Here is a 13,793-nt window from a genome sequence, read left to right on the forward strand (position 1 = left end):
CAACTCACTCATTCTTCTTCCCCTCTTCATCCGCCATATTTACCTACTACCCCTCCAACCCCAACTACCAACTTCCTCCAAACCACACTCCATCAACTCCTCCCACCAAACAAACCCACACAGCCAAAATGTCCGTCCCCAAATTCTCCGCCGCCCTCGACGCCTCCATCAAGAAGGAGAAGTTCACCCCCGAGGTCCAGGCCGCCGCTGCCAAGGTCGACAGCTCCGCCTTCTTCGCCGCCATCGAGACCGTTCTTGGTGGTGATGACACCGCCACCGTTGAGGGCGAGCTGGCCGTTGCCCTGAAGAATGCTTTCGAGTTTGCTGTTGCTGTCGTCAAGATGCTGAACTCGGAGCCTGGCAATGAGGATAAGTTGGCGGTGAGTACATCCCCCAAACCCCCTCCCCCCCTCCATCTATGGATCGATATCTTTGGAGGGAGGGGAATGAATCTGAGAAAGATGAAGTTGAGAGTGCATATACTAATGTGTTTGTTCTGTATCTAGCTCTACAAGTACTTCAAGCGCGCCAACAACCAGACTCCTGCTTCTCCTGGCATGTTCGATATCCAGGTATGTCTTCTTTTACTTCTATTTCTCTCCGCTCCTCTGTATAAGTGTGAGACTAATATATCTGGTATGATGGTACAGGGCAAGTACAAGTACAACGCATGGAAGGAAATCAAGGACATCAGCGAGGCCAAGGCCCAGGCCGAGTACATCAAGCAGGTTGACACTCTGATTGAGAAGATCGGAACGAGGGAGTAGATTGTTATAATAAACCTACAAGATCATATATGAAAGGGGTATCATGTGGTGGATGCATTGTCTATTAGCAAGATGAGATGAGTTATGAGCTACTTACTACTCAACTAACTTACTGGCTATTGAGCTGCTTGCATAGTCATCGTTGATTTTTGAGATCTAAATATTGGTATGGATGGTATATGGAAAGGATGAGGATAGTATGGGGTCAACCCTCCCACGTCTGTCCCAGCCAGTCCGGCTCGCTATGACTGGCCGTCGCGCACCAGGGTATATCCGTCTCGCTGTACCTCGTCAACGGTAGGTCGTAGGGCATTCGGAAGCCAACTGTAGTAGTTGTCGTAGCAATTTCCTTTTCATCTGCATTTGCAGCCGCAACCGCATCTGCATCGGGCACATCCCTCCGGAAGCAAGGCACCATCACACTCCTCCCTTCAGCACCAGCACCGGTGACTAACTCCGGCCACACCACAACCCCTATCTCCCAACTACATATCCTCACCTCTCCGTTGGCATTCACCGCCGCTCCCCACGCCTGCGTTGACAAATTTGCCGACGTCACCATCGCCCAATCAATCCGGTCCATCTCCGACGATGAGTACCGGATATACGTCTTGATATGCGGTGCCGCGCGACGGCGCCCTGCTTCTCGTTTCACCTTCGCTTCGTCCTCAGCCACATCTCCAGCCCAATGGCACAGATACGGCCGCATGTACTGCAGCTGCTTTTGTTGTGCGGCGCTCTGCAGCTTCATGTGAATGGAGCCGCCTGAGCCGTAGCCGTTCAAGGAGCGGCGAATCTCGTCGGGTGTAGGGAATATGATCGAGAATCTTGGTTTGGGGTTATTTGATGATGGTGAGAGGGACGCGAAGAAGACGTCTTTGAGCCATTTGTCTGTTTGGCCGAGAGAGGCGACGGAGGAAATCTATACCTCGTTAGTAGGGACCCCAAGGCAGTCCCAGTGATAGAAATCAACCTACCTGAGTTACAATATGCGGTCTATCCTCTGAACGATCAATAGGAACCGACCGCAATACATCCCTCAGGGCTAGCCATCCCCACAGCGTCTTCCGGGTCGAATCAGTCGACTCCCGGATCTTCTGCTTCGAGGGAACACTAGCAACCAATGCTGCGCGGACAGCGCCGAAGTCGTGTTTCTCTAACTGCGCGACAAGCGGACCGGTCTTCTTCGGCCCGTATTCTCTTAGATACGAGAGAAGGTCACGTTTGAATCGTGTCCCGGGGGTAGCTATACTTTCACTCCCACTTCCATTGGAACATAATGGGAGAAGGGGAGATCGCCACACGGCCTGGCACATGTTTGCCCAGTCGCCTGCGATCATGTTTGCTGTGTGGATGACCACTCTGTATTCATTCATTAGCTTCGTTAGACTCATAGGTGGAGAATGAGGATACATACTGAGCCAAATCATCATGTCTCAACAAGATCATCATCTTGGAATGATGCGTCCCGAAGGCTTCAGGCATGTAGGCGGTTATTGCCTCGACGTTGGGGTGGCGCGTACATGCTTCCTATTCATATTATTAGCACAGTCTCATCCCATGTATTCAAATCATATAAGTCAATTGGAAACAAGATAATGAAGAAAAGGGACATACATCAATCCTCTGACGATTCGGGGCATCTCTCTTCCACGAGCCATGCACAACCTTCACCTTGACGAGCCGTCTCACATCCTCATCAAACTGGCTCATCAAAAAGTCCACATCAAAGAGGTAGTTGAACTGCCAACATTCGCGGATCAATGGATCGCCGAGAATGTCGCGCAGTCGGACAGTGTCGGTGTTGTGGCCTGAGGAGGCGGGGAGGTCCCGGATGTGGGTTAGTTGAATGGGAGAGGGGATTATATTGCCCTTTTTTGATTCAGCATCATTCTCCTTTTTCGTGGTCTGCGTGCTGGGTGATGCTGGGTGGGTGGCATTGTGTTGTGGTTGTGGCTGTGGCGGTGTTTTTGGTCCCTTGGAGCGGGAGAGTATTGGGGGTGTTATGGAGCGGTGCAGGGATGCTAGGGGGTGGTTGTTACTGTCATTGCTGCTGCTGTTGGTCCTTTGGGTAGAGTCATTGTCTGCATAGTCTATGTTGGAGGCTAACTTGGCCCTCTTGGCTGGCCGGTCCGGTTCTTCCATGTTGAGGATGGGATGAAGTGAGAAAGTGGTGAGGGAGATGCGGTGGTAGCGGATAGCATACCGGTTACATCTGGATATCGCTAAACATCATACGCAGAATGCTTGCTTCACAACCACGAAATTATTCAGATCTATAAATAACTATTACTACAGTATTATACACTATACACTTTTACAAGTCTACCACATGAACCGCTGGATCTTCCCCGGTTCCTGGGGCCATTCAAACCCGCAGTACAGGAAGATGTATCCCGTCACCGCGTTGATCACCAAGAACCAATACGTTTCCAGGAACAGCGCCATGTTCGTGGCAACCTTCGCATTCAGCTCCTCAGTCGCATCGCGCGCCCGCTGCCGGTGCACGAGAGGCGTCGGCTGCGGTGGCAGATGCAGCCGCCACATCACCCACGGAATGATAAAGTAGCGCGGCTCGACGAGCGGCGCCGTAATGAGCGACAGCGCCGTAGCCGCCAGCCAGACAAGCACAAAGCTCACCTGCGGCGTGCCCTGATGCTGCTTCTGCCGGTGCGCAATGTGCTCCTGGATCTTGGCGTACGCGTCGAACGACATCGGCTCCGGCTTGGGCGACTGTGCGGGCTTCTTTGCTGCCTTCCGACGTTCGGCCTTCTTCTGGCTGGGCTCTTTCTGAGGTACTGGCACTGGCTCCGGCTGTGAGGCTGCTGTCTGTGGGACACGCATCAACTGGGGAGGTGTGGAAATCGTCGTGAATCCAAAGGCGGAGATGACCATCCACGCGCAGAGGAAGTACACCGCGACAGCAGCATACTTGATAGCAGGGTGAATGCGCAGCAGGATACGGAAGACGTAGAAGACGTAGTGACGGTTGTCGGCCAGAGTGAACGGATGGACGATGGTGTTGAAATGAACCACGGCCAGCATAATGGGGATCACAACAAGAGCCGTCAACAGCTTAGGAAGGCCCTTTTGCTTCTTCGGGAAGCCAAAGTCGATGAACTTGGGAAGAAGCGACTTCGGGAGAACCAAGTTGACGACTGGCGAGAGGAGGAGAGGCCAAGAGAAGAAGACGAAGTAGGGCCAGATGTAGAGCATCTGAGGCAGATGCAGCCCAGCAGTGTGATACTCCTTGTGTCCTGCAGTTGTCAGCCTAGCACTTACAACACAATCAATAGACCTACCGAGAACGACACCATCATTCCACAGCACGAAGCCACCAAAACCGGCAAGTATGAGCAGGTACGGAATAGCAGAGCTAATCACCGAGCCGAGGTTGTTCAAGGCAACAACCACCAGCGAAATAGACGCCTTGAAGTAGTCTACTCCAGTCAGCAATACCATCAACACACCACAGAGACCATACTAACCTGCAATCGAAGCGTCCGAAACAAACGGATCATACAGCTCATTCTTCCACCCCGCCCGAGCAATATCCGCGAATCCCGACGCCTCGCATCTCTTAGAAGACAACCTCAACCGCCGGACGACCTGCAGTCCACCCAGAAAGATCGCCACCCAGAAGATGTTGGTCTGTCTGAAGACCAGCGCTACCAGCCCCAGCACGACAAACACCAACGTCGAGAGCGGCGCAAATCCACCCTCCGACGAGCGTTTCAGGTCCCAGTTGTACGCCTCAATGACCACCAGCAGCGCAAGAATATCGGTGTAGTATAGGCCGGAGAAGAAGAACAGCGGCGGGAAGAGGCAGATGTTCAAAACAGTATGGCTCAGCCATGCTCCAGAGGGACGTGTGTTGCGCACCCTGCGCAGCCGATCCAACAATGTCTGCAATCGCAACGGTAGAGCTACGGCGGTGGCTGCCACGTTGGTCGCACGCAAAGCTTCCGGGGTAAGCTGTGTGGGGGAACCGCGCAGGAAGAGCGCGATCGCGCACAGCACATACGACCAGAGATAGATTCCCGGGGGAGTAGTGATCTTGGGATCCCAATGCGTCCACTTATGAGCCCAGTAGGCCTGAGCCTGGGGGACATGGAAGGCCTCATCCAGATACGGTTCGGGAACGACGGCATTGATCCTCATCATCCAAAAGGGGATCAACAGCAGAACAAAAGGAATGGCGTAGCGGGCGGCCAAAGCCACGCCCGACTTGGGTTGCGCATTCATGTCGGTCAATGCTTAGGCAGGAGGTCAACCATGCTCTCGACAATTGAAGTGTGAAACAGGAGAAGAAGAATAGATCAAATAATCTAAAAGACACGAGCGGAAATGCAAGCTTGCAATGCAAACCGAACAAACACACCGCATCGGGCAATCGACGCCCATCGCGATTGAATTTGAATGAACAACTTCAAGCTTCCCCTTCTTTCATTCGGTCCGCAAAGTAACTCCGGGGCATGGAATACTCTTCTCCGACTGTCCCGACACGTCATTAACTCATTTTCCCCCGGCCAATCCACGCGCAAACGTGAGGGTCAATGGCCTTTCCCCTCCCGCGGGGCATCACGCCCCCGGAGATCTCCTTCCTCGCGGAGATGGAGATGGTCACCATCTTGCCTCGTCAGCGACTCGAGGGGCTTGAATTACTAGGAGTACGTCTTATACAAGTATCCTACCCTACTAACAGCAACTAATACCTCCTCAAATAGGGCCCCGTCTCCCCCCTCCTCCCACCCCGACGCACCTCCCTCCCCCTCTGGCTCGCCCTCCTCCTCAAACGCCAACGCCGCGCCAACATCCTCCCCCCGCCCTGGCTCCACCCCGAATCCCTCGAACTCATCCTCGAAATCGAGACGCAAAACGACGAATACCAGCACGCCTTCTCCCCGCCGCCTCCACTGCCCGGCCAGCCCGCCCCAGGCGATCACCGTCGCGCTCCGCTCGCGACACCGCGCTACACCCCCTCCGGCGAGAAATACTACCCTGCGCCGCCGTTTCTGCCTCAGAATACAGCACGCGATCACATCCCGCCGGGGGAGCCGCCGGCACTACCGTTCCATTGGTTGGAGGTAGGGACGATGTTGCTGGAGGCGGCGAGCGATGATCTAGTGGATCCGGATCAGACGAGACGACTGTTGAAGGAGCTGAGGGAGGTGCGGATGGCGAAGGTTAGGGCTGGTGTGGATGTTCTGGATGCGGCGGCGATGGGTGGTGGGGGTGTTGCGTTGACGGGTGTGGGAGCTATGGAGTTGGGAGAGGGGAGGAGGTTCATTGCGGGGGTAGTGGATGAACTGAGGTATACTCTTGCCACTTCCTCTATTCTTTGTTTTAACATGGTTGTGCGCGGATTGCTAACGAGTCATGTTGATAGGCGCATCGGGGCATCGAAGGAACAGGCGAGGAGAGAGGAGATGGCGGAGGAAATGGCGAATGGAGGGTATGATGGGACGCAAGACGATGATGATGAAATGGAGTTTTAGATATTTCTGCTCATTCTTTCCCCTCGTTTTTATATTTGCAATGCGTGGGTTGGTTCATTGTTCAGTGTTTGTTTCATGACGGGAGTTATCGGGGTCAAATCTATATATGTATGGGGACATGGCAGGACATGATCATATTGGCATCGCACATACATCAGACGCATGTATGTATATATACCCTGAATCATTGATTGGAAGTTACTTGGTTGATGGGCCGGGTGTCATGCTAGTAAGCAGGTAGTAGATAGGTAGTAAGTAGTGCTGATCATATCCCCCTATCAAAAACACCAGATGCATGCGACGCTCAGCTTAAGATGAGAGAGAGGAGAGGGAAGATAGTAAGAAAAAAAGACATGACAAGTCAATCTCCGAAAGACAAATGAAAACAACAACAGATATGCCAATAACAATGGATTGAATCTTACACATCCCCAACGCCGGCAACAAGAGGTATATAACAACCCGAAGGAGATCGAAGAAGCACACAAAAGTGATCCAAATGAATACAGAATGAAAGGCATAAAGAAAAACCCCCCTTCGAGTAAGCCGTCAATCTGCCTGCCCCTATGACGCGCAATACCGGGGCCCCAGAGAGTTAGTTCCAAGTTTCCAGTCCCCACGAACGATATAGCATGGTTAACTTCATTGAGCAGCCTGGTCCTTCTGCATCATCTTCCTCCGCGCCGCCAGAATCATCTCGTCCCTGCGCTTCTGCAGCAAGCGCTGGCGCTCCTCCTTGCTCTGCGACCAGCCTGTCGTGGAAGAAGCCTGCGACGGCGCGGACTCAGCGGCGCTGTTCTCGGCCTCAAGTTTCGCGCGGAGGTTGTATCGGGAGATCAGATCCTGGGCATCGGCCTTAGAGGTTGCCGTTTGAGTAGGTTGTGACTGCACGGGTGCTGTATTGGGGATCGCAATCTGGGGTTGGAAGGATGGGGGCGGCTACAAGGTAGGTTCGGTTAGCTGGCTATGCATCTGACTCAATGCGGGGAACGAGAAAGGGGAAGAAAGTCGAGAAGATAATGAAAGACCAGCGGCCGCAGGTCTACATGCATCAAAGTGAGATAGGAATGAGGGGAAAGACTCACCACTTCCAGCCCCCGACCGGTCAGGATTCTCTCCGTCGTCGCCGCAACACTACCTCCGTTGCGCTGCAAATCCCACATGATCTCACGGGCGCTGAGCTGGGGGAACATCTGGGATATTTGCTCGACTTGAGCTGGGTCGACGGTGCCTCGCGGCCGACTGCGACTGCTGCCTGGCCCGGCCTCTCCCCCATCGCGGTTAAGGAACCATCGAAGCACGAAGAATGACACCACGGCGAGGGTGAGGAGAGAGGGGATATTCAGGGACGGCTCTTCTTCTGGCATTGTTGTGAGGATCTCTCTGGACGAGGTAGCGGGTATAGGACTAAATGTGGACTGTTGGTTGGGTCAGATGGGGAGTCGCGAATCGAAACTGGCGTATGCGACCGCCTTGGAGTCAACGGAGAAGGAGAGTTTTAGCTCGAAGCCCAAAACAAGGCGGCGTTGAATAGAATGCTGGGGATGATGGAGGAATGATGCCGCGGCAGTTCGTTTGGGGGGAAAGCGGCGAGGTGGCGGTGGGACAATCGGATCCCGGCCGGATCGGGGCGGGCACGTTGACCGACTGCGGCGGTGCTTGGGTTTCGGGGCGATTTGGCCAGGGGAAAAAGGTGAGGAAAAAGCAAATAAACTCACCCCACCAAGAAAAGGGGAAGAAGAACGGCGATTGACTCAACTGGACAGGGTGGCAGAGAACCGAGTAAGGCCGTGTCTTGCTGACATTCAACTAATGTTGTGGCAGATGATGCGAGCAGTCGGTCGCCTCTTATAGTAAGTTACCAACACTCCAGCCTCCAACCACTTATTGCATCCTACCGCTGTCTCTACGGAGATCTCCTTGCGTCCGTCATTAACATATCTCATAAGAGTACGGTGTAGAACTGCAGAATCATCCAGAATCATATACATCATCCGAAAACACCCCGTCCCAACCTCCTGGCCTGTCACGTAACGCGCCATGTCCAATGTCCAAACCAAAAGACCCATATGCACCAACGCAATATCGACAAATGAAGAATAACAATCCCAGCTTGAGGTCTACTTCATGTCGGCAGGAGTCAAGGCCTGGACCACACTGGTTCCCTCGCTGAACCTTGTGCGGAAGATCCGGTTGGCATTCTGGAACATGCCGTCCTTCAGCGACACAACGATGAACTGCGATCCCTTGAATCGCGTCTTGATCAACCGACCAATGTTCTGGGTATGCGACAGATCCAAAGCGGCATCAACCTCGTCCAGAATGTACATTGGCGCCGGCTTGAATTGTAGTAGCGCCATAATTAGCGAAAGCGCAATGAGAGACCTAGACAAATGTTAGCTCGTAGCCAGGAAAGAGTAACCCATCGGAAATCCACGTACCGTTGTCCACCACTCAGCTCGGTTAAGCTCTGCTTCCAGACCTTGCCCAGGGACACCTTGACTTCCAGACCTTCGGTGATATCCTTGCCCTCAGGGGGTTCCAGCTTGGCAAAACTGCCGGGTAGCAGGTCGTTGAAGATCTGTCCAAAGTCGGCTGTGACCTTAGTCCACGTTTTGTGGAGGGCCTCCTTCTTGTACTCGTTCAAGTTGATGATGGTCTCCTCGATCTTGCTCTTGTCACGAATGACGGTCTTCATCATGTTCTTCAGGGCAGCCTCCTTCTTCTCGACGCTGTCGATCATGTTCATCACCTTGGGGTTGATCTTCTTCTTCATGCCCTGGAATCGCTCCGTCAGGTTGCGCAGTGTCGACTTGCACTCGGCGATATTCTGGTTCTTGAAATCGTATGCCGTGTTGGACCGTCCGAAGTTATCCTTCTCATCAGCGATCCATTCATGCTCCTCCTCCATATGAGCCACCGTCTGCGCCGCAGCTTGTTGCTCCTTCTGCAATTTCTCGAGCTGATGTCCCAGCTTCTGGACTTCCAAGCCCTCTTCCGTAAGTTGGGAGTTCTTCGACTGCTTCGTCCGCTCGAGTTCACGCAGCTCATCATCAAAACCGGTCAGCTTAGCCCTTTCGTCCTCCAGGTGAGCCTGGGCAATATCATGGGCGTCCTATAGATCATTAGCAGATGGTCTTAAGCCGTGACTTGATATTCCTACCTTGATCCGAGCCTGTTCTCTCTTCAGCGACTGGATTTCTTCCATCTGAGCCTTGAGGGTGTTTTCGGCCTCGGCGTTTTGTTCCTCGGCCGCCGACAGATCACCGCCAACTTGCTCCAGCTCTAACCGGGAGTTCTGAAGCTCTTTCTGCAGGGTCTTGACCGAGTTGGAGTTCTTGGCCAGACTCTTCTTCAGGGAGTCCAGGGAAGACTGCAGTTCCGCAAGTTTGCTGTCCTTGTTGTCGTTGAACTCACTCATATCCTTCTCGATCCGCTTGATATCCTTGGATGCTTCGCTCTGGCGAGTCTTTGCGTCAGAGATGTCCTTCTTCAACTGCTCGATGTTCGCTTTCATCTCTTCTACGGCGTGGATGATCTGTTTTCGTCAGTTATACGTCTAGGGAAGCATCTTAGTGGGACTTACCGAGGAAGACGAGTTGCTGCTAATTTGCTCCTCCGTAAGCTTAATCTCGTGGGTCTTAAGGTCCAGCTCTTGCTTGATTGTACGAGCAGCATCCAGCTTCTTCTTCTCCTTCCTCATTGTTTCCTCCACAGTAGCCAGCTGTCGCTCCTTGCTCCGGATCTCCCGAGTAATCTCGTTGAACTTCTGCAGGGTGACAAGCACACCGCTCGTGTTAGGAGCACTACCTCCGGACAGAGTACCGGATGGGTCGTAGACATCACCCTCGAGCGTCACACTCTTAATCCGAACGGAAGGGTCAAACGTGACCCGCTTGGCTGTGTCGGCATCATTGCAAATCAGGGTGTTACCGAAGACGTAGTTCATTGCCGAAGTAACTTCCTCGTCATAGCCGATGAGCGACAAGGCGAGATCAACCTTACCAGGAGCAATCCTCTGTGCTGCTCCAATCTTCTCTGCCGAGGCAACAAATGAAGATATCTTGTTCAGGGGGATGATGGTTACACGCTTCTTCAGTCTTCCTTTCTGAAGCAGCTGGGTACCAGTTTCAGCGGTGTCGACAACAACGTTGTACAGACGGCCACCTGCGCAGATCTCCAGTGCTGTAGCAGCTTGGAGCTTTTCCTTGTCAAGGCTAAAGAGCTGCGCAACCAGACCCTTGACTTTAGAACGATCGAAGTGAGGATGGGGGTCACTGTAGTTGAAATCGACATTTGCAACCTTCCTCTGGAGGCCGTCTGCTCTCTGACGCAGCTCACGGATCTCTTTTTGAAGTTCAGTCTGCTGCTGGTAAAGCTCCTCCTCGCGACCCGGCTCAAATCCTAGCCTAGAAAGTTCTGAGTCAAGCTTCTTAGCTTGCGACTTCAGTCCCTCCAATTCTTTCAGGAGACCGGAGTTCTGTTCCTTTGCCTTCTTCGCGCGCGGCTCCTCTTCCTTGATCCTCTTCTCCAAGTTCGCGATCTTGAGCTTGGCCTGCTCTTGTTCAGTGGCGGCCGTGTTGGCACGGTTACGAGCGTCCTGGAGCTGGCCCTGGTAACCACTTTCCTGGCCTTCCTTGGAAGCGACACCAGTCTGCAGGGTCTGGAGCAATTCTTCCTTCTGCTCCACTTCAGCTGTCTGGGCGTCAAGCTCTGCTTTAGCGGCATCATACTGCGCCTGAAGCTTATCGTAGACCTTCTGCTTCTCCTTGAGGACCTTCTCCAGGTCCGTCACGGTTCTCTGGACTTCCTTCCTCTTTTCTTTCTCTTCAGCAATGCTGGCGTTCTTGAGATCGAAGACGGTGGTCAAACGAACAAGTTCATGCGAGTGGGACTTGACCTCATCCTCCAGAGCCTGAAATTTACCACCCTTCCGTAGTTCCTTATCGCGGGCTGCTCGGACCCGCTTCATATCCTCCTCAAGGTGAGCAATTTCACTCTTCAGCTTGGCCGCATTGTCTTCCAGCGCCTGCACCTTGTTCCTCTTTTGCTCGCATTCTTCTCCGGAAACCCGTAACCTCTCGTTGCCCCTGAGGTAGTCGTGGGCAACCACCAAGCGAGTCAAGCGCTCCAAGTCATTCTGGGTCTGTTGGAAGTCGAGGAAAGCGCGCTTTTCGGATCGCAGCTTCTCGAGTTTGGGCTCGATTTCTTCCTTGAGAAGCTCTTCAATTTCGCGCAACTTGAGCTCTTTCTTGCCCATTGTCTTCACAGCCTTTTCCCTCCTATCCTCAAACATCCGTGTACCGGCCGCTTCCTCGATCATGGACAGAATCTCAACGGGTTTCATATTCAAGACTTTCGTAATACGACCTTGCATAATCAAGAAATTGGGATTGTTGATGTTCAGCTGCACACTCTGGAAGAGGTTTTGCACAGTCTGCTGCTGCGCGCGGTGTCCGTTAATGAGGTACTTGCTCGTGCCTCCAAGAACAATCTGCCGAGTCACCGAGATGGTCGCATATTCCTCGAATCCGATCGGCGATTTCGCGGTGTCGCGGTTATCGAAGACAATCGTCACACTGGCCTTGGTCACGCCGGCTTGACCACGTTTGTAGATGAGATCCTGCAAGTTCTGCGCGCGAACAGTGGACATGTTCGTGATACCGAGGACGAAACAGATGGCATCGAGAATGTTCGATTTACCACTACCGTTGAGACCGGTGATGGAGTTGAAGGATTCGTCCCTATGTAAGAAATGTTAGGTCTGTCATCATCAAGCAAATTGCACAGTGGAAGGCGTCTCAATCCGCGCATACCATCCTGAGATCACCGTACGCACGGCGTACGATTTGAAGCCCTGTGTTGACAGTCAGCGATCGCACATTCTCCGGGCAGCGGAGAACATGAACTTACGTCAATAATAATCTCCGTAATCCTCATTGTTGCGACTCTGATCCAGCCCCATGAACTAGACGATCAGGTGCATGGGAGGGGGGACCGAGAGAACAGTTGCGGGATTGATTGACGTCTGGGGAGCGATTTTGCGGGCGGTGTTTTGCCGTCGGGGCCCAGCGCTGTTTACGGTTTGCTCTTTCGGGGTTGGTGCGCGCTATCGTGATAATGTAATCATGGAGGGGTTACACGTGATAGTAGGTATGGTTGTCAGTCAAAAAGTCACTTTAGCTTATGTAGCTCTAATAGTGACCTTCTTTCAACAACCGGTCTCGGTGGCGCAATTGGTAAGCTTACCCTTCATCACTACATCAGACCCAATCAGTCACTAATTCAGCATTAAAGGTTAGCGCGTACGACTGTTAATCGTGAGGTTGAGAGTTCGATCCTCTCCCGGGACGCATCTTTTTTTCTCTTTTTCCCTTTTTGCTATGGACAGCATAGCCGGCGCAGAGTCTAATAGAACCATGGCTCATCCTGCTCTTTTTTTTTGTTCAACATGTATGGACAAAAAGTCGTTACCAACTTTATATCAAACTTGGACATGGAACTCCTCAGTATTATTGGGCGTCTGCTTTCCGGGCATGGGCTCATTGTATGGTATACGTCGCGATTGTAATGTAGTTCGCTATCCACGAATGCGGCGGACAAATTGTATACAGTGTTTACTCTGAAAGTGCGTATTTGTATTAGATAAGTGTACCCATACTGGGTATACTTGCACTAGAAGTTCAGCAACACAACCGACAGAATCCCTCAATCCTCGGGAATCCAGGAACTACGAAAGGAAGTATCAGGACTTACCGCGATAGGACGCGATCTTCGCAACGGCGTATCTACAACCCAGACGTCACAAGTTAACGCCTGCGCGGGAAGAAGTTGGGCATCAGTTGCAACATCATCATCGAGGGTGTCTTCTTCAATGAGGGCAACCCCGGCGGAGCCGGGTCTATCAGGGATAAGACTAGACACCAACACCAACCTAGCGTCCCCAAATGCTATCAAACATCTGCAACATCCAATCCAGCTCTAGCAAATTGTCGACAACTGCCTTGGGGCTCTAGGGTGAGACGGAGAACATCCGAATTGAAGGAGATAAGACAGCACCGCGCAACACCGTCAAAGTTATTGTGGAGCGAGACCAAAATGTGAAGCTACCTCCGGGAACGATCAGGATGTCAGGATCGCTGCAGGCTCTCCCGAGAGTGAAACTTCAGCGAGAAAAAGGGTATACTATCAGATTGGATGCTTTACGGAAAACCGGCATGTTTAATGATCAGGGAAAGGAGAAGAGCGACTTATAGAAAATCCCACGTCAATGGCGGTCTATCTGGCGAAGGAAAGGAAGGCCATAGCACTCCTAAGCCGCAGACTGGTCTATGTCAGTGGCGAAGTAGTCTCCTCCAAGACCAGCTCTGACCAGTCCGCCGCCACAATGGCCAACATTATGGACATCAAGCAGCCAGATGTCGTCGCAATCGCATACTGTACATAGTTCCGCTTCTCCGTACACTCCGGGTCCCTCCGGGCCCCGCCAACAAAGCACACCTTTCCTTCCTGGCAACCAAAATTTGTC

At 52.6% G+C, this 13,793-nt stretch overlaps 5 protein-coding genes and 1 pseudogene across 6 annotated transcripts; 3 read left to right on the forward strand and 3 right to left on the reverse strand.

Annotated features, from left to right (window-relative positions):
* Window positions 1-24: 24 nt before the first annotated feature.
* BO79DRAFT_234907 (ACBP-domain-containing protein) lies at window positions 25-910 on the forward strand. The gene is made up of 3 exons (XM_025684428.1): window positions 25-380; window positions 507-572; window positions 651-910. Exons 1-3 carry the CDS (start codon window positions 129-131, stop codon window positions 765-767), a joined length of 435 nt encoding a protein of 144 aa, XP_025543840.1. The 5' UTR covers window positions 25-128; the 3' UTR covers window positions 768-910.
* A 62-nt stretch (window positions 911-972) lies between these two features.
* alg10 (dolichyl-P-Glc:Glc(2)Man(9)GlcNAc(2)-PP-dolichol alpha-1,2- glucosyltransferase) lies at window positions 973-5,045 on the reverse strand (the record flags this gene model as incomplete). Its single annotated transcript, XM_025684429.1, has 7 exons — window positions 4,256-5,045; window positions 4,070-4,207; window positions 3,097-4,024; window positions 2,385-2,823; window positions 2,185-2,297; window positions 1,745-2,129; window positions 973-1,689 (listed from the first exon to the last, which is right to left on the reverse strand). Exons 1-7 carry the CDS (start codon window positions 5,010-5,012, stop codon window positions 973-975), a joined length of 3,477 nt encoding a protein of 1,158 aa, XP_025543841.1. The 5' UTR covers window positions 5,013-5,045.
* A 278-nt stretch (window positions 5,046-5,323) lies between these two features.
* psf2 (DNA replication protein PSF2) lies at window positions 5,324-6,265 on the forward strand (the record flags this gene model as incomplete). The annotated part of the gene is made up of 3 exons (XM_025685828.1): window positions 5,324-5,437; window positions 5,495-6,081; window positions 6,157-6,265. The coding sequence occupies 3 exons, from the start codon at window positions 5,324-5,326 to the stop codon at window positions 6,263-6,265; spliced, it is 810 nt and encodes a 269-aa protein (XP_025543842.1).
* Window positions 6,266-6,444: 179 nt separating this feature from the next.
* Window positions 6,445-7,840, reverse strand: BO79DRAFT_187127 (CUE domain-containing protein). The gene is made up of 2 exons (XM_025680524.1): window positions 7,351-7,840; window positions 6,445-7,204 (listed from the first exon to the last, which is right to left on the reverse strand). The coding sequence occupies exons 1-2, from the start codon at window positions 7,630-7,632 to the stop codon at window positions 6,908-6,910; spliced, it is 579 nt and encodes a 192-aa protein (XP_025543843.1). The 5' UTR covers window positions 7,633-7,840; the 3' UTR covers window positions 6,445-6,907.
* Window positions 7,841-8,199: 359 nt separating this feature from the next.
* BO79DRAFT_165378 (condensin subunit SMC2) lies at window positions 8,200-12,283 on the reverse strand. The gene is made up of 6 exons (XM_025679250.1): window positions 12,179-12,283; window positions 12,082-12,122; window positions 9,852-12,009; window positions 9,429-9,803; window positions 8,707-9,380; window positions 8,200-8,650 (listed from the first exon to the last, which is right to left on the reverse strand). Exons 1-6 carry the CDS (start codon window positions 12,203-12,205, stop codon window positions 8,386-8,388), a joined length of 3,540 nt encoding a protein of 1,179 aa, XP_025543844.1. The 5' UTR covers window positions 12,206-12,283; the 3' UTR covers window positions 8,200-8,385.
* Window positions 12,284-12,486: 203 nt separating this feature from the next.
* Window positions 12,487-12,618, forward strand: BO79DRAFT_t31 (annotated as a pseudogene). Its single transcript has one exon. The product of its transcript is annotated as a tRNA-OTHER (tRNA).
* Window positions 12,619-13,793: the final 1,175 nt, after the last annotated feature.

Source organism: Aspergillus costaricaensis (genome assembly GCF_003184835.1).
Source record: "Aspergillus costaricaensis CBS 115574 unplaced genomic scaffold BO79scaffold_3, whole genome shotgun sequence".
Lineage (NCBI taxonomy): Eukaryota > Fungi > Ascomycota > Eurotiomycetes > Eurotiales > Aspergillaceae > Aspergillus > Aspergillus costaricensis.

Excerpts from the sequence above, each read along its gene's own strand:
- BO79DRAFT_234907 (XM_025684428.1), top strand. The coding sequence starts at position 129 with ATGTCCGTCCCCAAATTCTCCGCCGCCCTCGACGCCTCCATCAAGAAG. Across the intron at positions 381-506 it reads GCAATGAGGATAAGTTGGCG|CTCTACAAGTACTTCAAGCG; the intron begins GTGAGTACATCC and ends TTCTGTATCTAG. Across the intron at positions 573-650 it reads CTGGCATGTTCGATATCCAG|GGCAAGTACAAGTACAACGC; the intron begins GTATGTCTTCTT and ends ATGATGGTACAG.
- BO79DRAFT_187127 (XM_025680524.1), bottom strand. The coding sequence starts at position 7,632 with ATGCCAGAAGAAGAGCCGTCCCTGAATATCCCCTCTCTCCTCACCCTC. Across the intron at positions 7,205-7,350 it reads CCGGTCGGGGGCTGGAAGTG|CCGCCCCCATCCTTCCAACC; the intron begins GTGAGTCTTTCC and ends CCTACCTTGTAG.
- BO79DRAFT_165378 (XM_025679250.1), bottom strand. The coding sequence starts at position 12,205 with ATGAGGATTACGGAGATTATTATTGAC. Across the intron at positions 9,804-9,851 it reads GCAGCAACTCGTCTTCCTCG|ATCATCCACGCCGTAGAAGA; the intron begins GTAAGTCCCACT and ends TGACGAAAACAG. Across the intron at positions 9,381-9,428 it reads GAGAACAGGCTCGGATCAAG|GACGCCCATGATATTGCCCA; the intron begins GTAGGAATATCA and ends AATGATCTATAG.